Consider the following 27,838-nt stretch of genomic DNA (forward strand, 5'->3'; position numbering starts at 1 on the left):
CTACGAGGAGTTCAAAAAACATGAGTTTTGATTGGAGAGTTACAGTGTGTTCCTACCTAAGTTTTTTTGCTGAGTTGGAGCAAAAGTTCTCCCACTCCCAATCAAAACTTATGGTTTTTGGAGAATTTCTGCTCCTAAAGCTCAGAAAAGAAAACTAAGGGTATGTGCACATGATGTCATTAAGATGCTAACTTTTGCTAGGCGAAGCCCCTTCAGCAGACAGCCGGCGGTCTTTTTCCTACAGCGGCTTCGATGGTTATTTTTTTTCAGCGCATCTGCCACCGGCAGGATCTGCTGCTGCAAGAATGAGCATGCTTCTTCTCTTAAGTAATGTTTCTGAACCTTTAAAAGAACTAGCAAAACATGTGCACAGCAATTTAGTTTTTACACTGCTGTGCACCATGTTCATTTTTTGTTGAGGTTTCGCTGCGCATTTTCAGGTGCTATCCACCTGAAAAAGACTCCATGTATACATACTCTAACACTACAGAATCTTTGGGCAATGGTAAAATACATAATTTCTGTAGAATTCTGTAGAATTTCTAATAATCCGCCACCTTGACGTCCCCAGATACGTATCCGGATATGACCTGATGGATCAAATATGGTCTTACTTGTCCGCAACCTGGACATACAAGGCACAAAGCCAGGTCTGCACTGTCATACACTATATGATATATAACGTACCTGTGTGTATACACTGAATATGTGACTCTGCACCTCGTCCATCGAGTCCATGCCATAAGCCACTGTCCCCAGGTGAAGACGCTTAAATACCATCTCATTCTGGGTCAGGGTCCCTACGAGACAAGCCGTTATAATATCATCAGTCCACATAGGTTTAATACTGCGATCCGAGAATGTCATTAACTATCTCCAAATATTAAAAAGAAAAATTAGAAGAAAAATTAGTCATAAAAAAGCAAAGAATTAAAAGGAAAAATGATAAAGCTTTTCGCTGCGGATCCCTTACAGTCCAGTGGGATTTTATCCTTAGATGCGGTCAATGGAAATGAAAGCCAAGATTCTGGCTCCTACCTGTTTTGTCTGTCAGTAGGTAGGAGATTCGACCAAGCTGTTCTGGGATTGTACTGGATCGGACCACGGTTCCCGGGATCTTGGGGTCCCTGCGGATCATCCAGCTGTAGACAATTTTTCCCATGTCCAGATTGACCCGCAAACTACAGGATGAAAAAGAGAAAAAAGGTTCAATATTGTTATAGCAAATTTCATGTCCTTAACCCCTTTACCCCCAAGGGTGGTTTGCACGTTAATGACCAGGCCAATTTTTACAATTCTGACCACTGTCCCTTTATGAGGTTATAACTCTGGAACTCTTCAACGGATCCCAGTGATTCTGACAATGTTTTCTCGTGACATATTGTACTTTATGATAGTGCTAAACTTTATTTGATATTACCTGCCTTTATTTGTGAAAAAAACAGCAATTTTTCATTTTTACAACACCATTTTTTTTAGGGACCACATCTCATTTGAAGTCATTTTGAGGGTGAGGGGTCTATATGATAGAAAATACCCAAGTGTGACACCATTCTAAAAACTGCACCCCTCAAGGTGCTCAAAACCATATTCAAGAAGTTTATTAACCCTTCTGGTGCTTCACAGGAATTTTTGGAATGTTTAAATAAAAATGAACATTTAACTTTATTTCACAAAAAATTTACTTCAGCTCCAATTTGTTTTATTTTACCAAGGGTAACAGGAGAAAATGGACCCCAAAAGTTGTTGTACAATTTGTCCTGAGTACACTGATACCCCATATGTGATCATCGGACCCGTAGAAGCGTAGGAGCGTGAAACGGCCGTCGTCCTTCTCCATTGTTTCTGCCTGCCATGTCCTGCTATTTTACTGTGAAGCCATAAACCAATAAAGAACGGACCTTTTGTACAGACGGTGAGTGCTCTTCTTTTCCTTCAAGCCTTTTACCATATGTGGGGGTAAACCACTGTTTGGGCGCATGGGAGAGCTCGGAAGGGAAGGAGCGCCGTTTGACTTTTCAATGCAAAATTGACAGGAATTGAGATGGGACGCCATGTTGCGTTTGGAGAGCCACTAATGTGCCTAAACATTGAAACCCCCCACAAGTGACACCATTTTGGAAAGTAGACCCCCTAAGGAACTTATCTAGAGGTGTGGTGAGCACTTTGACCCACCAAGTGCTTCACAGAAGTTTATAATGCAGAACCGTAAAAATAAAAAATCATATTTTTTCACAAAAACTATCTTTTTGCCATCATTTTTTTATTTTCACAAGGGTAAGAGAAGAAATTGGACCCCCAAAGTTGTTGTACAATTTGTCCTGAGTATGCGGATACCCCATATGTGGGGGTAAACCCCTGTTTGGGCACACGGGAGAGCTCGGAAGGGAAGGAGCACTGTTTTACTTTTTCAACGCAGAATTGGCTGGAATTGAGATCGGACGCCATGTCGCGTTTGGAGAGCCCCTGATGTGCCTAAACAGTGGAAACCCCCCAAATTATAACTGAAACCCTAATCCAAACACACCCCTAACCCTAATCCCAACGGTAACCCTAACCACACCTCTAACCCAGACACACCCTTAACCCTAATCCCAACCCTATTCCCAACCGTAAATGTAATTTAAACCCTAACCGTAACTTTAGCCCCAACCCTAACTGTAGCCTTAACCCTAACCCTAGCCCTAACCCTAACCCTAGCCCTAACCCTAGCCCTAAGGGGAAAATGGAAATAAATACATTTTTTTAATTTTTCCCTAACTAAGGGGGTGATGAAGGGGGGTTTAATTTACTTTTATAGCGGGTTTTTTAGCGGATTTTTATGATTGGCAGCTGTCACACACTAAAAGGCGCTTTTTATTGCAAAAAAATATTTTTTGTGTTACCACATTTTGAGACCTATAATTTTTCCATATTTTGGTCCACAGAGTCATGTGAGGTCTTGTTTTTTGCGGGACGAGTTGACGTTTTTATTGGTAACATTTTCGGGCACGTGACATTTTTTGATCGCTTTTTATTCCGATTTTTGTGAGGCAGAATTAGCAAAAACCAGCTATTCATGAATTTCTTTTGGGGAAAGCGTTTATACCGTTCCGCGTTTGGTAAAATTGATAAAGCAGTTTTATTCTTCGGGTCAGTACGATTACAGCGACACCTCATTTATATCATTTTTTTATGTTTTGGCGCTTTTATACGATAAAAACTATTTTATAGAAAAAATAATTATTTTTGCATCGCTTTATTCTCAGGACTAGAACTTTATTTTTTTGCTGATGATGCTGCATGGCAGCTCGTTTTTTGCGGGACAATATGACGTTTTCAGCGGTACCATGGTTATTTATATCCGTCTTTTTGATCGCGTGTTATTCCACTTTTTGTTCGGCGGTATGATAATAAAGCGTTGTTTTCTGCCTTTTTTTTTTTTTTTCTTACGGTGTTTACTGAAGGGGTTAAATAGTGGGCCAGTTTTATAGGTCGGGTCGTTACGGACGCGGCGATACTAAATATGTGTACTTTTATAGTTTTTTTTTATTATTTAGATAAAGAAATATATTTATGGGAATAACATTTTTTTTTTCATTATTTAGGGATTTTTTTTTTTTTTTTTTTTACACATCTGACAGCACTCTGTCAGATCACCGATCTTACTTACAACACTGCAGGCTTACCAAGCTCTTGCTCTGAGCAGGCACTTGGTAAGCCACCTCCCTCCCTGCAGGACCCGGATGCCGCGGCCATCTCACATTAAATTTGCATGTGGTCTTTGGTTATAAATTAGCTGAGAGGAGCTCAGAAATACAAATAAAAGAATTACAATCTCCCCTGTAAAGCTCTGCGGAATATGTTGGTGCGATATAAATAACAATTATTACAATCAGACCATATTGAGCCAACTGATGGACTCTCGGTTAACTCATTCTGGAGCCAGCAAGACAAAGCAACACAGACGTTGTAGAAGGCAAATGGTATTTTTTATAACCCCGCCACACCAATGATTGGCCGTTTTCTGCCTATGCAGAGTGTACACAGAAAGCGTCCAATCAGTGGTTGGGGCAGGGTTATACAGAGCTCATGAATATGGAGGACTACATGGCAGCAGAATTACTATTCTTCTAGTGATAAAATCACTGTTCTATCAACAGCAAATTATCAAAAGTGCAGCATTTAAAGGGGTATTCCCATCTCCAAGATCCCATCCCAATATGTAGTAGATCTATGTAAAAATAATATTAGCAAATAAATCAAATTAGAAAAGTAGTACAGTTTTTCTGATTCACAATTTCTCTTTCCTCATGTGCAGGACCTTGGTATCCATGGTTATAACCACTGATATACTGACAGCTAGTTGCTAGTGGTTGTAACCATGGATACCTAAGGTCCTGCAATGCCTGCACATGAGGAAAGAGAAATAGTGTATCAGAAAAACTCTACTACATTTCTAATCGAAGGTATTTACACCTACTACACATTGGGATTGGATCTTGGAGATGGGAATTTTCCTTTTAAGTGACACATCGCTGGAATCAGGGTCTCTTACCCTACATTTTGTTGTTCTCAGATTAAGTGGGAAAAAGTCTGGTGACCGTTTCCTTTTGAGTTCTGGTACATTTTCTATACCCAAAAAATAGTAAACCAGCATGACGTGACTCTACAGAACCTTGTACTGTGGATATTTGTACTGGATTTTTGTGATCTAATTGAAAAAAATGGTCGAACAGTTAACCCCTCACCTGATTGGAATGATGTTGGAGAAGAGGAGCAGGAAGCGGATGATCTGTAGATACCAACGACCAGCAAAATGCTGGAGAGACACCATGACCAGAGAGACGACCACCAGGGCGCTGAATAAAATCTTGGTCAGGCAATTCACTTCCAGGTCAAAGAGCCCTATCTGAGGAGAGAATATAGATACGGCTTACAGGCATGTTCACACTGAGATGAGACGCTGCTTTTTCTCTGTGACGGCGAGTATTAGGGCTTGTTCACTTCTTGCATTTTTGCCACGTTTTTTTCCACTAAAGAAAACTCAGCGTTTTACAGTACAAGCAAAGTGAATGAGATTTCTAAAATCTCATTCACACACTGCTTATTTTTTCCTTGCAGATTTGAAGCATCTAAGCATTTTTTTCAAAATTTGCAGCATGACCATTCTTTCAGTGTTTTTGCAGCCTTGATCATTCATCCCTTAAAGGTGTATTCCCATCTCCAAAATCCTGTCCCAATATGTAGTAGGTGTAATAATAATAATAATTTTAGCAAATACCTCCAATTAGAAATGTAGTATAGTTCTTCTGATGAGCTATGTCACGTCCACTCATATAGTGAGTTAGCTAGTTGTTTGTGGTCGTAACCATGGATACATAAGCTACTGCAATGCCCTACACATGGGGTAAGCCACATAGCAAATCAGAAGAACTATATTACATTTCTAATTGGAGGCATGTACTATTATTATTATTACTAGCTATAGAACCCGTTCTACGTCCGGGTGGCTAGGATCTATATTGGTATATGGTCTCCATCCTGGTATGTGCTGCTCCATCCTGCGTCCCCATCCTGTCATGTGCTGCTCCATCGTGCATCCCCATTCTGACATGTGCTGCACCCATCCTGCGCCCCCATTCTGACATGTGCTGCACCCATCCTGCGCCTCCATTCTGTCACTGGCTGCTCCCATCCTGCGTCCCCATCCTGTCATGTGCTGCTCCCATCCTGCGCCCCCGTTCTGTCATGTGCTGCTTCCATCCTGCACCCCCGTTCTGTCATGTGCTGCTCCCATCCTGCGCCCCCGTTCTGTCATGTGCTGCTTCCATCCTGCACCCCCGTTCTGTCATGTGCAACTGCCATTCTGCGCCCCCGTTCTGTCATGTGCTGCTCCCATCCTGCGCCCCCGTTCTGTCATGTGCTGCTTCGATCATGCACCCCCGTTCTATCATGTGCTGCTTCCATTCTGCACCCCTGTTCTGTCATGTGCTGCTGCCATCCTGCACCCCCGTTCTGTCATGTGCTGCTGCCATCCTGCGCCCCCGTTCTGTCATGTGCTACTTCCATCCTGCACCCCCGTTCTGTCATGTGCTACTGCCATCCTGCACCCCCGTTCTGTCATGTGCTGCTCCCATCCAGCGCCCCCGTTGTCATGTGCTGCTGCCATCCTGCGCCCCCGTTCTGACATGTGCTGCTCCCATCCTGCGCCCCCGTTCTGTCATGTGCTGCTTCCATCCTGCACCCTCGTTCTTTCATGTGCTGCTCCCATCCTGCGCCCCCGTTCTGTCATGTGCTGCTCCCATCCATATGCCCCATACGCTGCTCCATAAAGGTTTATGACCCCCATCAGGTGGCGTAAGTAACAAATAGCTGTGGCATGAAGTGCCACAGCCTCATGGCACAGCAATTTGTTACTTACGCCATTCCTTTCCGGCGCCATTGTCTTGCTCCTCCTGGTGCCGGAATCGGCGCCTGCGCAGTCCGTGCTTTCCGGCGCCATTTTCTTGAAGACACACTGCTGTGTGTTTTCAAGAAAATGGCGCCGGTAAGCGCGGACTGCGCAGGCGCCGATTCCGGCACCAGGAGGAGCAAGACAATGGCGCCCGAAACGAATAGCGTAAGTAAAAACTTATTATGGCGGCGGATTATTTGCATAATCAGGGCGCACATATGTAGACGGCGTCCCCATGCTCCCGACGGCATTTTTTCTATAACGTAATGCTAGGAGCGTCGCGCCTGCGCAGTCTATTAAGGCTTCGGACAGAGTGACGCTCCCAGTGTTATATTATAGATTATACCTACTACATATTTGAAAAAGATCTTGGAAATGGGAATACTCCTTTAATTGAATGATTGCTGCAATCATGCTGTTTAAATCAGCAACGCGGCTAGAAAAATGTTGAAGCTAATGGTCATAACAGTAAATACTCTCATATGTATGAGCAGCTTAAAGGGGTTGTCCAAAACTAACAGGCAGGTAGCTGTCAACTACCTGCCTGTTCTATCCAGTGGCGGCTCAGAACAATCACTGACTGCTCCTGCTTGTGACTCAGCTGCTCAATGCCAACAGCGCAGCTTTGTGAGAGGGTGTGACTGCAGACTGACCATGTTTACGCAGTGGGGAGCTGGCTGTCAGTCAGCATGATGCTGACAGTCACGCCCCATTGAGCAGAAGAGAAGCAGCTGCTCTGTTGAGATGATGTTGGCAGAAGTTACTAAATCACTGGCAGCAGCAATCTGCGCTGGGCAGAGCAGGAAGGTAGTTGGCAACTACCTGTCTGTTCGTTCTTAGGCCCATAGCAAAAAATGAATATAGTCCAGGATAATGGCCTAAAAAAGGGTTGTCTGCTACTTGACATTCCCTTATCACTGACCCCAGATTGCTACAAAAAGAAAAAAAAAAAAAAGTCTATACTTACCGACTGGACTAGTGCGGCAGCTCCTCTTGCGACTCTGTGTCCCCAGTTGGTCTCATGATATACGGTAAACAAAGTCACGTACCTGCTGCAGTCAATCAGTAGCTACTGATTGGCTGCAGCCCTAATATTTTTGTCCAAGCAGAAGAACATGTTTTCTTGCACTCAGGATAGAATTAGTGGCAACTTATTGCTGCAGTGGACAAATGGACCCCAAAGACCATCGGGGAACACAGATTGCGAATGGAGCAGCAGTGCTGGTCCCGGAAGTAAGTGCTGTGGCATGTAAAAGTTCGGTCAAAATTACTGTAAGGGTATGTGCACACGTTGCGGATTTCCTGTGGATCCGCAGCGTTTTTTGCCTTGCAGAAACGCTGCAGATCCGCAAGTGATTACAGTACAATTTAAATCAATAGGAAAAAAAAAAACGCTGTGCTAATGGTGCGGAAAATTCCACACGGAAACGCTGCGGATTAAAAGAAGTAGCATGTCACTTCCTTTGCGCGGATCTTCAGTGTTTTTGTACCCATTCCATTATAGAAATCCGCAAGGGTACAAAAAACGCAAGAAATCCGCACAAAATCCGCAGCAAACCCGCACAAAAAAAGCGTCAAATCCGCACCTGTGTTTTCTGCAAAAAGATGCAGAATCCGTACAAAAAATTCCACAGGCAATTCCGCAACGTGTGCACATAGCCTTATTGTGAAAAGTTAAGCAAATTGAAGATTAAATGATCTCTAAAAGGCCTAAAGTTAAAGATGGCACATTTGCTTTGTATTTTAGCTAAATATATATTTTTTTTTCATCTTTTACCTTTTAAAAATTACAAAAAGGAAAATGGGCTGATGCAAAAGTCATGGCACCCTTGGAGATTTGTGTGCTCAGATAACTTTGATCAAGGTTTCAGGCTTTAATTAATCTGCTAGGGTTATGGCTTGTTCACCATCATCGTCAGGAAAGGCCAGGTGATGCAAATTTCCCAACTTTATAAAAATCCAGCCTTCTCTAACTTTGTGCCAAAAAACAGCAGCCACGGGTTCTTCTGAGCAGCTGCCTAGCTCTCTGAAAATGAAAATGGCGGAGGCCCACAAAGCAGAAGAAGGCTATAAGAAGGTAAGAAAGCATTTTCAAGTTTCCCTTTCCGCAGTTCAAAATCTAATTAAGAAATGGCAGTTAACAGGAACAATGGAGGTCAAGATAAGGTCTGGAAGACCAAGCCCAATTTCAGTGAGAGCTTCTTGTAAAGGCCCCTTCACATTAAGCGACGCTGCAGCGATACCGACAACGATCCGGATCGCTGCAGCGTCGCTGTTTGGTCGCTGGAGAGCTGTCACACAGACCGCTCTCCAGCGACCAACGATGCCGGTAACCAGGGTAAACATCGGGTAACTAAGCGCAGGGCCGCGCTTAGTAACCCGATGTTTACCCTGGTTACCATCCTAAAAGTAAAAAAAACAAACACTACATACTTACCTACAGCCGTCTGTCCTCCAGCGCTGTGCTCTGCTCTCCTCCTGTACTGTCTGTGTGAGCACAGCGGCCGGAAAGCAGAGCGGTGACGTCACCGCTCTGCTTTTCCGGCTGACCGAGGCTCACAGCCAGTACAGGAGGAGTGCAGAGCACAGCGCTGGAGGACAGACGGCTGTAGGTAAGTATGTAGTGTTTTTTTTACTTTTAGGATGGTAACCAGGGTAAACATCGGGTTACTAAGCGCGGCCCTGCGCTTAGTTACCCGATGTTTACCCTGGTTACCAGTGAAGACATCGCTGGATCGGTGTCACACACGCCGATCCAGCGATGTCTCCAGGGAGTCCAGCGACGAAATAAAGTTCTGGACTTTATTCAGCGACCAACGATCTCCCAGCAGGGGCCTGATCGTTGGTCGCTGTCACACATAACGATTTCATTAACGATATCGTTGCTACGTCACAAAAAGCAACGATATCGTTATGTGTGAAGGTACCTTAAGATTGCTAGAGAGGCAAATCAGAACCCCCGCTTGACTGCAAAAGACCTTCAGAAAGATTTAGAAGACACTGGAGTTGTGGTACATTGTTCTACTGTTCAGACACACCCGCACAAACATGGAAGAGTCATCAGAAAAAAACTCTCCTGCGTCCTCACCATAAAATTCAGAGTCAGAAGTATACAAAAGAACATCTAAACAAGCCTGATGCATTTTGGAAACAAGTCCTGTGGACCAATGAAGTTAAAATAGAACTCTTTGGCCACAATGATCAAAGGTATGTGTGGAGAAAAAAGTGGCATAGAATTACTGGAAAAGAATATCTTGCCAACCATTAAGCATGGTGGTGGATCAGTTATGCTTCAGGGATGTGTTGCTGCCAATGGCAAGGGAACATTTCACGAGTAGAAGGAAGAATGGATTCAGTGAAATTTCATCAAATTGTTGAAAACACCATCTGTGAAAAAGCTGAAGATGAAAAGAGGATGGCTTCTACAAATGGATAATGATTCTAAACGCATGTCAAAATCCACAATAGACTGCCTCAAAAGGCAAAAGCTGAAGGTTTTACAATGGCCCTCACAGTCTCCTGATCTGAACGTCATTGAAAATCTGTGGCTAGATCTCAAAATACCAGTGCATGCAAGACTACCCAGAAATCTCACCAAATTGGAAGAATTTTCCAAGGAAAAATGAATGAAAAACCCTCAAACAAGAATTGAAAGTCTTTTGGGCTGGCTACAAAGATAGTTTACAAACTGTGATACTTTCAAAAAGGAGATGATTTGTATCGGCCCAGTTTCCTTTTTGTAATTGTTAAAATGTAAAATATGACAATATTTTTTTTTGTGCCTAAAATACAAAGGAAATGTGTCATCTTTAACTTTAGGCCTTTTAGAGATTATTTAATCTTCAACTTTCTTATCTGTTCACAATAACAGTAATTTTGACCAGGGGTGCACAAACTTTTATATGCCACTGTAAAGATACTTTTGATAAGGGGTTGTCTAGTATTGGACTGATGCACAGCCACAATTACTGTCTGCAAATACAGGAGCCCGAACATAATACATGTGATACCAACAAGTGATAAGTATTCACTTTCTTAGATCTCCATTTTACCCCATGAACCTGTACCTTACTGCGAGGATTAGAGGTGTTCATCACACTGCGCTGCTCCCGGCCAGTATAAATAACCACTCCGACCACAGTCCCTGCAGCAAAGAACACAGTATATATGGAACAAAAACATCTATATGCTGCACAAGTCATTTACAGCCTGGAATCTGCAGATAAATATGAAGGAAATGCAGGAATGGGATCTTAACCCAGGACTAGGATTTTTTTTTGTTTTTGCGCTCTCATCTTTTCCTTGCCTTCTTCCAAGAGCCATGACAGTTTTTATTTTTCGGTTGACCTAGACTTGTTTCTTGGGGGACAAGATGTAGTTTTGAATGGCACCATTCTTTTTTATCATACAATGTACTGAAAAACAGCAACAAAAAACCAAGTGTGATGAAATGCCAAAAAAAAAAAAAAAAAAAAAATTTTGCTGTTTTGAGGTGGATTGGTGTTGTTTTTACGGCGTTCATTGTGTGGAACAATGAAATAGGATTATGGCAATATCAAGCATGCATCGATTTAAGTGATGAAAACAAACTCAGGATCCCGGCATGTTTAGGATGGTCTACACTAAATATAATTGTAATAAACAATAAAACTAAAAAACTTCAGCCTCGTTCAGACATAAGTGATTTTTCACGTACGCCACAAAAGTGGTCCAGTGTTTTTCATCAGATATTCATCATTTTTAACCATCAGAGTTGCATCAGTTTAATCTGTCTCTGATCTGCGTGGGGATTAGGAATATTGTTATTTAATAGGGGGAATCTTCAGCTTTTCAGTGTTGAATCTGCCCAGAACACGTACCATACTGTGTATCCCTGCAGCAGATTTTCTACAGCTGTAGCATAACAATAATCACCAAAGAAGTTATCTGCTGCATGTGAACATGGTTGCAAAAGCTTTACGCACCGAATGCAGATTGTCAGCAGATTTAACACGAATTTTGGTGGGAAAAAACTGTGCCAAAATCCATGTCAAGTCAGAACTGTGTGAACAGAGCCATATAACTATAACAAGTTTTGGGCCTGTGAGTCAGGTAGGATACGATATTAGCGTTTGGATGCAAAGATGGCAATGGACTTGTCACTACACGTCACTTTAGTGTCCTCAATGGATGAGATTTGTATTCGGACACGGTCACACTAGCAGTATTTGGTCAGAATTTTACCTCAGTATTTGTAAGCCAAAACCAGGAGTGGGAGAAATATGCAGAAGTTGTGACGTGTTTCTATTATACTTTTCCTGAGGTAAAAAACTCACTGTCGCGTACACACTTCCCATCATGTGACATGGGTGCGTCTTCAAGGGTTATGGAAAATACTGACCAAATTCTCAATGCGTGAACGCGGACTTAAAATTTGGTACATTTTTTTAGGCCCAGAAAATTCATTGCAGATTGACAGGGGTCCTGGATCCTGAGGCTCCCACCAATCACTCCAAATAACTGCTCAGAAGAGCAAAGCTCCTGGAGTTAGAAGTGCAATCAATGAGGGTCTCAGGTCCTGGACCACCATTGATCTTAAACAAATTTAAAGTCTGCAGTCACTGCCACCTGTCTTAATTTCCCGAACGAACGGTCATGTGTATGCATATAGACGTTCTACATACCTGCGGTCACATGCAGACTAGACGTGCTCTCAATACAAGTGCATTGAGAGAAGCCGGAAACATCTAGTTGGCATGTGACAGCAGGTATGCAAACTGACGGCTGGCTCAAATCGGGAACACCGGGGAATCCTGATAGCGTGCGCACCACACACTGTCACAATTTAGAAGTCTCTAGTCACATAAAGTGGCTGCAGACTTTTGTGTCAACCCCATTAAGGGACTAAAAAAAGACTGAAATACAAAGCACATTAGAAAGTGGCTTGCATGCTCATTACACAGTGTTTAACCCTTGAAGAGCTATTTATGGAGCCTCCCTGTCCGGCTCTCTGGGTACATCGGCAGGGATCTTGCCCTTCATTACACTGCTCAGGGAGAGTCATTCATTATCTGATGTCATAAGTTGTGTTTCCTGGCAGATGAAAGATGAAGGGATCCAACATCACAAATGACTTGAGGATCATTTATAGAACGCCCCGGGGTGACTACATGTCAGTTCTCCTCTCTTGTGGTGTCACAAATGGAAGAGAAAACACAAAAAAAAATCAACTAATTTAGGGACTAATTTTCTCAATGACAGACTCAATTATTATCAATTACAGACAAATTAATGAGGGATTAAATTGTTAACATGCAGAAGGAGAATGTTTATCTTTACCAGAAGCAATGACCGTGCTGGCCCACAACGTGTTCTCAATGCTTAAGCTTTCATTTATTGGGGGGTCACTGTCCTCCTGTGGAGAGAGAAAGAACATGAAAACTATGGGCAGGTGATCAATGCATTTATTCCAGTCCTTCTGAACCTTATGGCCCTAAATTCATCAATTTCTGCCAGAATTTTGGAGAAAAAAAAAGTGTTGGAAATGTCATCAAAAATATTACAAATTTTGGCATTTTTGCACAAATTTCAACCATGTGTTACATTAGCGCTCGATGGCGAATGCCTCATAATGAATTTGACAAACTGTTCGACAAGAGTGGTATACAAAGCGCCAATCTTTATTAAATGGCACTTGTGTTTGTATAGCTACATAAGAAGAAAACTATGAACTATGTCCTTGAAGTTGTATGAGGGGTACTGTGGGTGCAAATTGCCTGGGGGTATCATACTGTGTGTGGGGGGGCATTCTTGTTTTATTTTTATTAAGGGGGTCATGAAAAGGGTATTGTAGTAGGTGAGAACAGAAAGGGGCTACATTAAGGACACAATTAGGGCAGCACGGTGGCGCAGTGGTTAGCACTGCAGCCTTGCAGCGCTGGGGTCCTGGGTTCTAATCCCACCGAGGACAACATCTGCAAAGAGTTTGTATGTTCTCTCCGTGTTTGCGTGGGTTTCCTCCGGGCACTCCGGTTTCCTCCCACATTCCAAAGACATACTGTTAGGAATTCTAGATTGTGAGCCCCATCGGGGACAGCGATGATAATGTGTGCAAAACTGTAAAGCGCTGCGGAATATGTTAGCGCTATATAAAAATAAAGATTATTATTATTAAAAGATTATTAATTACTGTGTATGTGCCACAATAAATATCCTTATCCCTTATCCTTCAAAGTTGGGAGGAGCCCTATGACTATAACTATGCGCCATGACCCTGCTGAATATTTTTTATGGGGGTAAGGGGAAAAAAGGCAGGTCAGAGGCCCAATTAGGACTTTTGCTATGGGGCCCCAAGATGTCTGTGTATGCCTCTACCCAACACCAACAGAGGCATTACTAGAATTGATAGGACTCCATACTACAGACAGTGATGGACAGATATCATAAACCAGATCACCACCACTACTCACCCGGGTGAAGGTTCCTGCAAAATTATGGATGTCGATATTGGGTTCTTCTGCATATACATAGGCTCTAATCTGGAGCAAGTCCTGAAAGATAACAAGAAATATCACATTACAGAGTATTTACCACCAGTGTAACAATGGAGCACTTCACATCAGTCAACGAGTAGTTGTTAAAAAAAAAAAAAAACAATATAAAGGCCGACCAAATCTATCGCTAACATATGTACGGCTATTTCAGTCTCAGTGCCCAAAGTAAGCTGTAAAGGTGAAACATCTGGACGCCCCAAGGACACGGACTGATGACTGTCAGATGAAGTGGACGAACGCTGCAGCTATAACCATAACATGCAATCAATGGGTCAGTGCAGCACTAAACATATCAGAGGACGTCCAAATGATAAGTCATAAATGCCGCAGTGGGTTGGAGATGTCAATTAATAAGAATGTTTAAAGGGACTCTGTCACCTGAATTTGGCGGGACTGGTTTTGGGTCATATGGGCAGAGTTTTTGGGTGTTTGATTCACCCTTTCCTTACCCGCTGACTGCATGCTGGCTGCAATATTGGATTGAAGTTCATTCTCTGTCCTCCGTAGTACATGCCTGCACAAGGTGCAATCTTGCCTTGTGCAGGAGTCTACTATGGAGGACAGAGAATGAACTTCAATCCAATATTGCAGCCAGCATGCAGTCAGCGGGTAAGGAAAGGGTGAATCAAACACCTGAAAACTCCGCCCATATGACCCAAAACCAGTCCCGCCAAATTCAGATGACAGGTTCCCTTTAATGATGACCACCATTGTACCAGTTACATTGGAGTAAAGGAATAGCAGTGGAAAATTTCCACATCAAAAAAACCAGAGGACGCAGGAAAAACAAAGCCAAATCAGTGAACAACTGATCAATAAAAAAAAAAACCCAAAAAACTGTTTTGCTCGCTTTCCAAATCTTCCCTTGGTAATGCTAGCTTGGTCCCTGAGGGTATCGGCATCCTTACCTCCAGCTATTATGTGGTAACAAATAATCACACGACATATTGTGAATATGCTGCAGATTCAAAAATTCACACTGTAGGTCAATTTCTGCATGGAAAATGTCAATGTTATGTGAATAAGAATGGATTACAGTCTACCACTACTGCAGTTCTCCATTTTGTTGCAGTGTTTAGATCTGAAAATCCCGACAGAAAATTCTGAGTTTATTTAATTATTTATTCTGCTCACTTATATAGCGCCATTAGTTCCACAGCGCTTTACAGACATAATCATCACTGTCCCCATTGGGGCTCACAATCTACATTCACTATCAGTATGTTTTTGGAGTGTGGGAGGAAACCTACGCAAACATGGGGAAAACATACAAACTCCCTGCATATGTTGTCCTTAGGGAGTTTTGAATTTTGGACCCAAGTGCTCCAATAGTGCTAACCACTGAGCCACCGTGCTGAAGTATATATTGTATTTTACTCCAGAGCTGTACTCACTCTTCGGCTGGTACAGTCACTGTGTACATACAGCTCTGGCAAAAATGAAGAGACCACTGCAACAATTTCAGTTTGTCTGATTTTTCTCTTTATAGGTATATTTTTGAGTGAAATGTAAATTGTTCATTTATTCTATAAACTTATGACAAAATGTCTCCGAATTTCCAAGCAATACATTTTGTATGTATTTTCTGAAAATGAGAAATGGTCAAAATAACAAAAAGATGCATTGCTTGCAGACCTCAAATAATGTAAAATATAAACAAGTTCATAATCATTTAGAAACAACAATACTAATGTTCTAACTCAGGAAGAGTTCAGAAATCAATATATTGTGGAACAACCATAATTTTTAGGCTGTGTGCACACGTTCTGGATTTTTCGCGTTTTTTCGCTATAAAAACGTGATAAAACCGCGAAAAAAAACCAACACATTAAGCATCCTATTAAAAGAATGCAATCCCTATTTTGTATGCACATGCTGCGTTTTTTTTCTGAGCGGAAACACATTCCGGAAAAAAACGCAGCATGTTCATTAATTTGCATAATCGCGAGGATTCCGCACACATAGGAATGCATTGATTCGCTTACTTCCTGCATGGGGCTATGCCCACCATGCGGGAAGTAAGCAGATGTGCGGTTGGTACTCAGGGTGGAGGTGGGGAGACTCTCCTCCACGGACGGGGCACCATATCACTGTTAAAAAAAATAAAACAAAGAATTAAAAAATAGTGATATACTCACCTTCTGATCGCCCCCGGAGAAGCCTCCCGTCTCTCAGTGGTGCACGCGGCGCCTTCCATTCCCTGGGATGCTGTGTGCGAAGGACCTGGGATGACGTCACGGTCACGTGACATCATCCCAGGCCCTTTGCACACAGCATTCCTGGGAACGGAAGCCGCCGCATGCACCACTGAGGAGATCGGGGGCCGTCGGAAGGTGAGAATAACTATTTTTTTATTATTTTTACCATTAGATTTTTTTACTATTTATGCTGCATAGGCAGCAACAATAGTAAAAAATTGGTCACACTTGTCAAAAACTATGTTTGACAAGTGTGACCAACCTGTCAAACAGTTCTCCAAGCGATGCAACAAATCGCTTGGAAAACGCTAGCATTCTGCAAGCTAAAAACGCTTGCAAAACGTTAGTGGTTAGCGGGAATACGCATGCCAATTCCGCATGCGATATACCCGCGGCAGGAGTTGCGGAATTGCCGCAGAAATTTCCGCGGCAATTATGCAAAGTGTGCACTTAGCCTAAATCACAGCTTTCATGTGTCTTGGCATGCTTTCCACCAGTCTTTCACACTGCTTCTGGCGCAAACATTTAAGCAGTTCTTCTTTGTTTGATGGCTTGTGACTATCCATCATCCTCTTGATTACATTCCAGAGGTTTTCAATGGGGTTCGGGTCTGGAGATTGGGCTGCCCATGATAGGGTTTCGATGTGGTGGTCTCTTAATTTCAGCCAGAGCTGTACATTACATTACTTAAATATATTACTTATCCTGTGCTGATCTGGAGTTACATCCTGTATTATACTCCAGAGCTGCACTCACTATTCTACTGGTGGAGTCACTGTGTACATACATTACATTACTTATCCTGTACTGATCCTGAGTGACATCCTGTATTATACTCCAGACCTGCACTCACTATTCTACTGGTGCAGTCACTGTGTACATACATTACATTACTTATCCTGTACTGACCCTGAGTTACATCCTGTATTATACCCCAGAGCTGCACTCACTATTCTGCTGGTGCAATCACTGTACACATACATTACATTACTTATCCTGTACTGATCCTGAGTTACATCCTGTATTATACTCCAGACCTGCACTCACTATTCTGCTGGTGGAGTCACTGTGTACATACATTACATTACTTATCCTGCACTGATCCTGAGTTACATCCTGCATTATACTCCAGAGCTGCACTCACTATTCTGCTGGTGGAGTCACTGTGTACATACATTACATTACTGATCCTGTACTGATCCTGAGTTACATCCTGTATTATACTCCAGAGCTGCACTCACTATTCTGCTGGTGGAGTCACTGTGTACATACATTACATTACTTATCCTGTACTGATCCTCAGTTACATCCTGTATTATACTCCAGAGCTGCACTCACTATTCTGCTGGTGCAGTCACTGTGTACATACATTACATTACTGATCCTGTACTGATCCTGAGTTACATCCTGTATTATACTCCAGACCTGCACTCACTATTCTGCTGGTGCAGTCACTGTGTACATACATTACATTACTTATCCTGTACTGATCCTGAGTTATATCCTGTATTATACTCCAGAGCTGCACTCACTATTCTGCTGGTGGAGTCACTGTGTACATACATTACATTACTTATCCTGCACTGATCCTGACTTACATCCTGTATTATACTCCAGAGCTGTACTCACTATTCTACTGGTGCAGTCACTGTGTACATACATTACATTACTTATCCTGTACTGATCCTGAGTGACATCCTGTATTATACTCCAGACCTGCACTCACTATTCTGCTGGTGCAGTCACTGTGTACATACATTACATTACTTATCCTGTACTGACCCTGAGTAACATCCTGTATTATACCCCAGAGCTGCACTCACTATTCTGCTGGTGCAGTCACTGTACACATACATTACATTACTTATCCTGTATTGATCCTGAGTTACATCCTGTATTATACTCCAGACCTGCACTCACTATTCTGCTGGTGGAGTCACTGTGTACATACATTACATTACTTATCCTGCACTGATCCTGAGTTACATCCTGTATTATACTCCAGACCTGCACTCACTATTCTGCTGGTGGAGTCACTGTGTACATACATTACTTATCCTGTACTGATCCTGAGTTACATCCTGCATTATACTCCAGAGCTGCACTCACTATTCTGCTGGTGGAGTCACTGTGTACATACATTACATTACTGATCCTGTACTGATCCTGAGTTACATCCTGTATTATACTCCAGAGCTGCACTCACTATTCTGCTGGTGGAGTCACTGTGTACATACATTACATTACTTATCCTGTACTGATCCTCAGTTACATCCTGTATTATACTCCAGAGCTGCACTCACTATTCTGCTGGTGCAGTCACTGTGTACATACATTACATTACTGATCCTGTACTGATCCTGAGTTACATCCTGTATTATACTCCAGACCTGCACTCACTATTCTGCTGGTGCAGTCACTGTGTACATACATTACATTACTTATCCTGTACTGATCCTGAGTTATATCCTGTATTATACTCCAGAGCTGCACTCACTATTCTGCTGGTGCAGTCACTGTGTACATACATTACATTACTTATCCTGTACTGATCCTGAGTTATATCCTGTATTATACTCCAGAGCTACACTCACTATTCTGCTGGTGGAGTCACTGTGTACATACATTACTGATCCTGTACTGATCCCGAGTTACATCCTGTATTATACGCCAGAGCTGCACTCACTATTCTGCTGGTGGAGTCACTGTGTACATACATTACACTACTTATCCTGTACTGATCCTGAGTTATATCCTGTATTATACTCCAGAGCTACACTCACTATTCTGCTGGTGGAGTCACTGTGTACATACATTACATTACTTATCCTGTACTGATCCCAAGTTACATCCTGTATTATACTCCAGAGCTGCACTCAATATTCTGCTGGTGGAGTCACTGTGTACATACATTACATTACTTATCCTGTACTGATCCTGAGTTACATCCTATATTATACTCCAGAGCTGCACTCACTATTCTGCTGGTGCAGTCACTGTGTACATACATTACATCACTTATCCTGTACTGATCCCGAGTTACATCCTGTATTATACCCCAGAGCTGCACTCACTATTCTGCTGGTGCAGTCACTGTGTACATACATTACATTACTGATCCGGAGTTACATCCTGTATTGTACCCCAGAGCTGCACTCATTATTCTGCTGGTGCAGTCACTGTGTACATACATTACTTATCCTGTACTGATCCTGAGTTACATCCTGTATTATACTCCAGAGCTGCACTCACTATTCTGCTGGTGGAGTCACTGTGTACATACATTACATTACTTATCCTGTACTGATCCCGAGTTACATCCTGTATTATACCCCAGAGCTGCACTCACTATTCTGCTGGTGCAGTCACTGTGTACATACATTACATTACTTATCCTGTACTGATCCTGAGTTACATCCTGTATTATACTCCAGAGCTGCACTCACTATTCTGCTGGTGCAGTCACTGTGTACATACATTACATTACATTACTGATCGTGCACTGATCCTGAGTTACATCCTGTATTATACTCCAGAGCTGCACTCACTATTCTGCTGGTGCAGTCACTGTGCACATACATTACATTACTTATCCTGTACTGATCCTGTACTGATCCTGAGTTACATCCTGTATTATACCCCAGAGCTGCACTCACTATTCTGCTGGTGCAGTCACTGTGTACATACATTACATTACTTATCCTGTACTGATCCTGAGTTATATCCTGTATTATACTCCAGAGCTGCACTCAATATTCTGCTGGTGGAGTCACTGTGTACATACATTACATTACTGATCCTGAGTTACATCCTGTATTGTACCCCAGAGCTGCACTCACTATTCTGCTGGTGCAGTCACTGTGTACATACATTACTTATCCTGTACTGATCCTGAGTTATATCCTGTATTATACTCCAGAGCTGCACTCACTATTCTGCTGGTGCAGTCACTGTGTACATACATTACATTACTTATCCTGTACTGATCCCGAGTTACATCCTGTATTATACCCCAGAGCTGCACTCACTATTATGCTGGTGCAGTCACTGTGTACATACATTACATTACTGATCCTGAGTTACATCCTGTATTGTACCCCAGAGCTGCACTCACTATTCTGCTGGTGCAGTCACTGTGTACATACATTACTTGTCCTGTACTGATCCTGAGTTACATCCTGTATTATACTCCAGAGCTGCACTCACTATTCTGCTGGTGCAGTCACTGTGTACATACATTACATTACTGATCCTGCACTGATCCTGAGTTACATCCTGTATTATACTCCAGAGCTGCACTCACTATTCTGCTGGTGCAGTCACTGTGCACATACATTACATTACTTATCCTGTACTGATCCTGAGTTACATCCTGTATTATACCCCAGAGCTGCACTCACTATTCTGCTGGTGCAGTCACTGTGTACATACATTACATTACTTATCCTGTACTGATCCTGAGTTATATCCTGTATTATACTCCAGAGCTGCACTCACTATTCTGCTGGTGGAGTCACTGTGTACATACATTACATTACTGATCCTGAGTTACATCCTGTATTGTACCCCAGAGCTGCACTCACTATTCTGCTGGTGCAGTCACTGTGTACATACATTACTTATCCTGTACTGATCCTGAGTTACATCCTGTATTATACTCCAGAGCTGCACTCACTATTCTGCTGGTGCAATCACTGTGTACATACATTACATTACTTATCCTGTACTGATCCTGAGTTATATCCTGTATTATACTCCAGAGCTGCACTCACTATTCTGCTGGTGGAGTCACTGTGTACATACATTACATTACTTATCCTGTACTGATCCCGAGTTACATCCTGTATTATACCCCAGAGCTGCACTCACTATTCTGCTGGTGCAGTCACTGTGTACATACATTACATTACTTATCCTGTACTGATCCTGAGTTACATCCTGTATTATACTCCAGACCTGCACTCACTATTCTGCTGGAGGAGTCACTGTGTACATACATTACTTATCCTGTACTGATCCTGAGTTACATACTGTATTATACTCCAGGGCTGCACTCACTATTCTGCTGGTGCAGTCACTGTGTACATACAATACATTACTTATCCTGTACTGATCCTGAGTTACATCCTGTATTATACTCCAGACCTGCACTCACTATTCTGCTGGTGCAGTCACTGTGTACATACATTACATTACTTATCCTGTACTGATCCTGAGTTACATCCTGTATTATACCCCAGAGCTGTACTCACTATTCTGCTGGTGGAGTCACTGTGTCCATACATTACATTACTTATCCTGTACTGATCCTGAGTTACATCCTGTATTATACTGCAGAGCTGCACTCACTATTCTGCTGGTGGAGTCACTGTGTACATATATTACATTACTTATCATGTACTGATCCTGGGTTACATCCTGTATTATACGCCAGAGGTGCACTCACTATTCTGCTGGTGGAGTCACTGTGTACATACATCACATTACTTATCCTGTACTGATGCTGAGTTACATCCTGTATTATACGCCAGAGCTGCACTCACTATTCTGCTGGTGGAGTCACTGTGTACATACATTACATTACTTATCCTGTACTGATCCTGGGTTACATCCTGTATTATACGCCAGAGCTGCACTCACTATTCTGCTGGTGCAGTCACTGTGTACATACATTACATTACTTATCCTGAGTTACATCCTGTATTATACCCCAGAGCTGCACTCACTATTCTGCTGGTGGAGTCACTGTGTACATACATTACATTACTTATCCTGAGTTACATCCTGTATTATACCCCAGAGCTGCACTCACTATTCTGCTGGTGGATTCACTGTGTACATACATTACATTACTTATCCTGTACTGATCCTGAGTTGCATCCTGTATTATACTCCGGAGCTGCACTCACTATTCTGCTGGTGCAGTCACTGTGTACATACATTACATTGCTTATCCTGAGTTACATCCTGTATTATACCCCAGAGCTGCACTCACTATTCTGCTGGTGGATTCACTGTGTACATACATTACATTACTTATCCTGTACTGATCCTGAGTTGCATCCTGTATTATACTCCGGAGCTGCACTCACTATTCTGCTGGTGGAGTCACTGTGTACATACATTACATTACTTATCCTGAGTTACATCCTGTATTATACCCCAGAGCTGCACTCACTATTCTGCTGGTGGAGTCACTGTGTACATACATTACATTACTTATCCTGAGTTACATCCTGTATTATACCCCAGAGCTGCACTCACTATTCTGCTGGTGGATTCACTGTGTACATACATTACATTACTTATCCTGTACTGATCCTGAGTTGCATCCTGTATTATACTCCGGAGCTGCACTCACTATTCTGCTGGTGGAGTCACTGTGTACATACATTACATTACTTATCCTGAGTTACATCCTGTATTATACCCCAGAGCTGCACTCACTATTCTGCTCGTGCAGTCACTGTGTACATACATTACTTATCCTGTACTGATCCTGAGTTACATCCTGTATTATACTCCAGAGCTGCACTCAGTATTCTGCTGGTGCAGTCACTGTGTACATACATTACATTACTTATCCTGTACTGATCCTGAGTTGCATCCTGTATTATACCTTAGAGCTGCACTCACTGTGTCCATATTTTACATTCTTGAATATCTAAAAATCCAGTAACTAATATCAGATAAAAAATAACTTACTGAATATTAAATTTTCCTCACAAATTTAGGGAAAATGTGCTACAAAAGTCCTTTGAACTTGCACCTGGGTATTCAGGTAACGTTTTACCTGCGTGGGAACCACCACATCCACATGTAAGTACAGGGGTGACTTACCGCTGCTGTGGGCAGCCTCTGCGTGCAGGACACCGGCAGCCGCAGTTTCCAGTCGGTCTCACCATCCAGCTGATCAGTGCGCAGAAAGCAAGACCCTGAGGAAACGGGATTTTGACTTTAGTAGGAATTCCTCTTACATCTGTGATGCCTTTTTGCAATAGACCCCGGGGGGCCACACTACAGCAATGCCCAGATATTATCGGCTTCTTCTTGGACTTTAGGCAACAGAAAATAAGAGAATATTGATGTATATTCCTCATCTACACCTCCGATAAAGGCTCCACACACGTCAGGAGAATAGCAGTTAAGCCCCCTATACTGATGCTTTGGCCGACATCTAGCTCTCCCGACTTCTCCATATAGAGGGGCCAGAATCCTATAATAGTCATCTCGGGATCGGCAGAAGAAAGTCAGCAGACTGTGAACCAATCCTGACGGATATAGATGGGGTCTCGGCACCTAACATGTATGGAGACTTTAATGCTAAAGCATCCTTTAAGGGTTCATAAAAAAAATAAAAATAAAAAAAAAAACATTGCAGCAAGTCGACGCCACATTCTATTGCTGCTTGGATGAAAATGGATGCAGAAGTCTTTTCCATAAATATAAGGCAGAAAACTATAAATCCAAGTGACAAAAGTGTCTTTATTACCATAAAAAGGTGAAAAAAGATGTCTGACTCATTTCCTCATCCGTATTAGAGCCACAATTACTGTCCTAATTGGGGGTCTTGTGACCTGAACTGTAAGCATCATAGTCGTGCATTCCGGCCAGGAAATATGTCTGAACTATGCCGGAGAAAATATGGCCACAATATGGTTGTGTAAAGCTTTCCTAAAGCCTCCCATACACTTTGGATTTCGGTAGACCTCATTGACCATAGTTAGGTCCTTTGGGTTCCCGTCATGATGTTGATCATTTTACCAGAAAAAAGCAAAACACTGTTCATGATTAAACCTAAGGGGTGACGTTTCTCTATGTATTGATATGCAAATTGTCTCTTCAGGTAGGAAGAGGACTAAAACTCTAGAGCCACCTATAATAAGTAGCAATCCTAACAGTCAATATCAACCCTCTAACGAGCCTTGTCACATGATTTAGGATAAAAGCCAAAACCAGAATCTCAATTTGCAGACACTATGTTTCGGGGGTCCTGCCCCTCGCCAGTGCAAAGTGTGAAATCTTGTTTGGCTGGGTGAGAGGCGTCTGACAGGGATCCAAGGCATAACGCTTCTCCTTGCGGAGAGTGACTCGTCAATCGTGACATGCCAAGGTCACAGGGTTAATATTGACTTTTAGGATTGCTACTTCCTATCGGTGGCACAAGAGATCTAGTCTTCTTTCTCTCTTAAGAGACAATTTGCCTATTTCTCAGAGGAGCATTGCAAAGCTTAAAAGTCTCCTCACCTTGGCATGTCAGGCTTGGATCCATGTGGAGAGTGACATGCCTGTCATTCTAATGTAAGGCAACTTAAAGGCCATGCAATGCTCCTCTCGTTAATTATATATACGAATTGCCTCGTCAGAAAGGAAGAGGACTTGAACTCTAGGGCCACTTAACCTAAAATTAAATATCAACCCTTTAACAAGCCTTCCATATAACTTAGGATAAAAGCAAAAGCAAAACCTCAATTTTCAGACCTGTTTTTCAGAGTTTTGACCCTCCTCAGTGCAAATCATGAGATCAGATTTGGCTGTTTTGAGAGCCCACTGATTGGGGTCTAAAGGGTATGGGCCTCTCATACAGCCAAATCATGCTTTGCACTGTGGAGGGGCAACACCATGAAACACGTCTTCATATTTAGATTCTGGTTTGGCTTTTACCCCAAATCATGTGACAAAGCGTGTTAGAGGGTCGATATTGAGCGGATTGATAGGATTGCTACTTCCAATAGGTGGCACTAGAGTTCAAGTGTACTTTCTCTTTGAAGAGGCAATTTGCATACTGAAAACTCTGAGGCTTCATTTAAGGATGCAAGGAGAACAGGAGAAGCAGCACAAACACCAACTGCAAAAACAATCAGCTAAATAAGATTTAAAATAATTAAATAAAATACAGATTGTGAATCCTCGTAAAATAACTGGTCACTTACCGTTTTTTTCTGATGTCCTTAGGAATATCATGTCAGCTGGAATTCTCTGATTCTGCAAGATAATTTATGAACATTTTAGATTGAATATACACATTGCACATTTTTAAAAATAAAAAAAAGCTGAAATTAAATAAGACAGTGCGGCCTTTTTTGACTTTTGACAAAACTGTATTTTAAAGGATTTTCCACCAGAGTGAAATTGATTACCTACTCTTACATTACAGGGGGCCATCAATCTCAGACAGACACCGGGCACGCCCACTGATCAGCATTTATTAGCTACAGCAGCATTTACCAGCTTCAAATGAATAGGAGCTGAAATGCAGTACCTGAGGCGGCCACTAGGCCAAGAACAGAGCTGCGGTGTCAGACCCCCCACCAATCTTATACTGACAACCTACCCTTAGGATAAGGCATTGATAACATTTTAAAGTAAAAAACAACTAATTGGTTGATACTGTATTGAAATAAAATGCATGAAATTTGTGATCTTTCAGCCGTCTGTAGTAAAGTCGCCCATTAGCGTAAGTATAATTGTAAACAAGAAAATATAACAATCACTTGTCCAAGTTTTTTTTTTTAATCGACCTCTGGCTTCATCTCGATCCATGGCGACTTGATAAACGATCTATAAGAGAATCATTCTTGTTCATGCCTAGATAAGGTAACAGCAGAGAAGACCCTGGTGAAGTTGATAGTATCAAGCCATCGGGTTGCTGGTCTTCCTCTTCATCTTGTTCCTTCCATTCTTCTGACCATGATGTCCTTCTCCAGTGATTGCTCTCTTTGTATGATGTGTCCAAAACAGGAAAGTCGTACATTGGTGATCCTTTATTCCAGTGTCATGTCTGGCTTGATTTGTTGCAAGACTGACTTTTTTGTTCTTCTTGGCATCCATGGTATTGTTAACGTCCTTCTACAGCACCACATTTCAAAGGCGTCAATTCTTCTTCTGTATTATTTCTTTATCATCCAGGTTTCGCATCCATATACCACAGAAAAGACTAAACTATGTACGAGCCGTGTCTTCGTTGCCAGTGAAATGTTCCTTGATTTGAAGAACTTGTCCAGTGACTTCATGATTGATTTGCCCCTAGCTATTCTCCTACTGACTTCCGGTATCATCGCTGCATCTTGAGTGATCATTGATCCAAGTAGGTTGAAGTCCTTTACCACTACCAGCTCATCGTCATCCATCTCAAATGTGTCCCGGTCGAACTTGGCAGTAGTAAATATCTGTGTCTTCTTTGTGTTGAGTAACAGTCCCATGTTTGAGCTTTCCATCTTGACACTCCGTAATAAGTCCTTCATTACATCTATGCGTGTTGCTATTGATGTTGTATCGTCTGCATTGTTAAGGATTCTTCCATTAATTTTGATTCCTTCTTTTTCAGCCTTCCTGAAAGTAGCTTCTACATATAAACTGAAGAGAAATGGTGACAGGATGCCATCTTGTCTGACGCCTCGCGCTACTTTGAACCATGCTGTGTCGCTGTGTACTGTTCAAACTGTTTCTTCTTGGTAAATGTTCCTAATGAGGATGATCAGATGGTTCAGCACATCCATAGTCTTCATGGTATTCCAAAATTTCTGGTGATCAATGCAGTCTAAGGCTTTGCAGTAGTCTTAAGGTACCGTCACATTAAGTGACGCTGCAGCGATATAGACAACGATGCCGATCGCTGCAGCGTCACTGTTTGGTCGCTGGAGAGCTGTCACACAGACAGCTCTCCAGCGACCAACGATGCCGAAGTCCCCGGGTAACCGGGGTAAACATCAGGTTACTAAGCGCATGGCCGCGCTTAGTAACCCGATGTTTACCCTTGTTACCATTGTAAATGTAAAAAAAAAAAAAAAAAAACACTACATACTTACATTCCGATGTCTGGTCACGTCCCTCGCCTTCAGCTTCCCGCACTGACTGTGAGCGGCGCGCCGGCCGGCCGTAAAGCAGAGCGGTGACGTCACCGCTGTGCTCTGCTTTACGGCCTGCCGGCGCTCACAGTCAGTGCGGGAAGCTGAAGGCGAGGGACGTGACCAGACACCGGAATGTAAGTATGCAGTGTTTTTTTTTTACATTTACAATGGTAACCAGGGTAAACATCGGGTTACTAAGCGCGGCCCTGCGCTTAGTAACCCGATATTTACCCTGGTTACAAGTGAACACATCGCTGGATCGGCGTCACACACGCCGATTCAGCGATGTCAGCGGGAGACCAGCGACCAAAATAAAGTACTGATCATTCCCCAGCGACCAACGATCTCCCAGCAGGGGCCTGATCGTTGGTCGCTGTCACACATAACAATTTCGGTAACGATATCGTTGCTACATCACAAAAAGCAACGATATCGTTATGTGTGATGGTACCTTTATTGGATGTCTTTGTCCTTTTCCATTATCAATCTAATGTTAGCAATCACATCTCTTGCTCCTCAGACTTTTCTGAATCCTGTTTGCTCCTCTAGCAGCTCTTGGTCAAACTAAGGGTACCGTCACACAGTGGCATTTTGATCGCTACGACGGCACGATTTGTGACGTTCCAGCGATATATCCGTGACGTTCCAGCGATCTCGCTGTGTCTCACACGCTCCTGCGATCAGGGACCCCGCTGAGAATCGTACGTCGTAGCAGATCGTTTGAAACTTTATTTCGTCGTCTAGTGTCCCGCTGTGGCGGCATGATCGCATGGTGTAACAAAGGTGTGCACGATATTGTATACGATGTGCGCATAGTAACCA

General features: G+C 42.6%; 1 protein-coding gene across 1 annotated transcript in view; it reads right to left on the reverse strand.

The window, feature by feature from the left end:
* The window catches only part of ATP9A (ATPase phospholipid transporting 9A (putative)), a 151,521-nt gene that overhangs the window by 67,448 nt on the left and 56,235 nt on the right, over positions 1 to 27,838 (reverse strand). Inside the window, exons 6-13 of the mRNA XM_069750893.1 lie at positions 25,100 to 25,151; positions 23,007 to 23,101; positions 13,885 to 13,965; positions 12,755 to 12,830; positions 10,504 to 10,580; positions 4,731 to 4,891; positions 1,039 to 1,181; positions 688 to 800 (exon numbers count right to left, since the gene is read on the reverse strand). Of these exons, the coding sequence (XP_069606994.1) occupies positions 688 to 800; positions 1,039 to 1,181; positions 4,731 to 4,891; positions 10,504 to 10,580; positions 12,755 to 12,830; positions 13,885 to 13,965; positions 23,007 to 23,101; positions 25,100 to 25,151 (798 nt within the window). The remainder of the gene's footprint in view (positions 1 to 687; positions 801 to 1,038; positions 1,182 to 4,730; positions 4,892 to 10,503; positions 10,581 to 12,754; positions 12,831 to 13,884; positions 13,966 to 23,006; positions 23,102 to 25,099; positions 25,152 to 27,838) is intronic.

Source organism: Ranitomeya imitator, chromosome 2, assembly GCF_032444005.1.
Source record: "Ranitomeya imitator isolate aRanImi1 chromosome 2, aRanImi1.pri, whole genome shotgun sequence".
Classification (NCBI taxonomy): domain Eukaryota; kingdom Metazoa; phylum Chordata; class Amphibia; order Anura; family Dendrobatidae; genus Ranitomeya; species Ranitomeya imitator.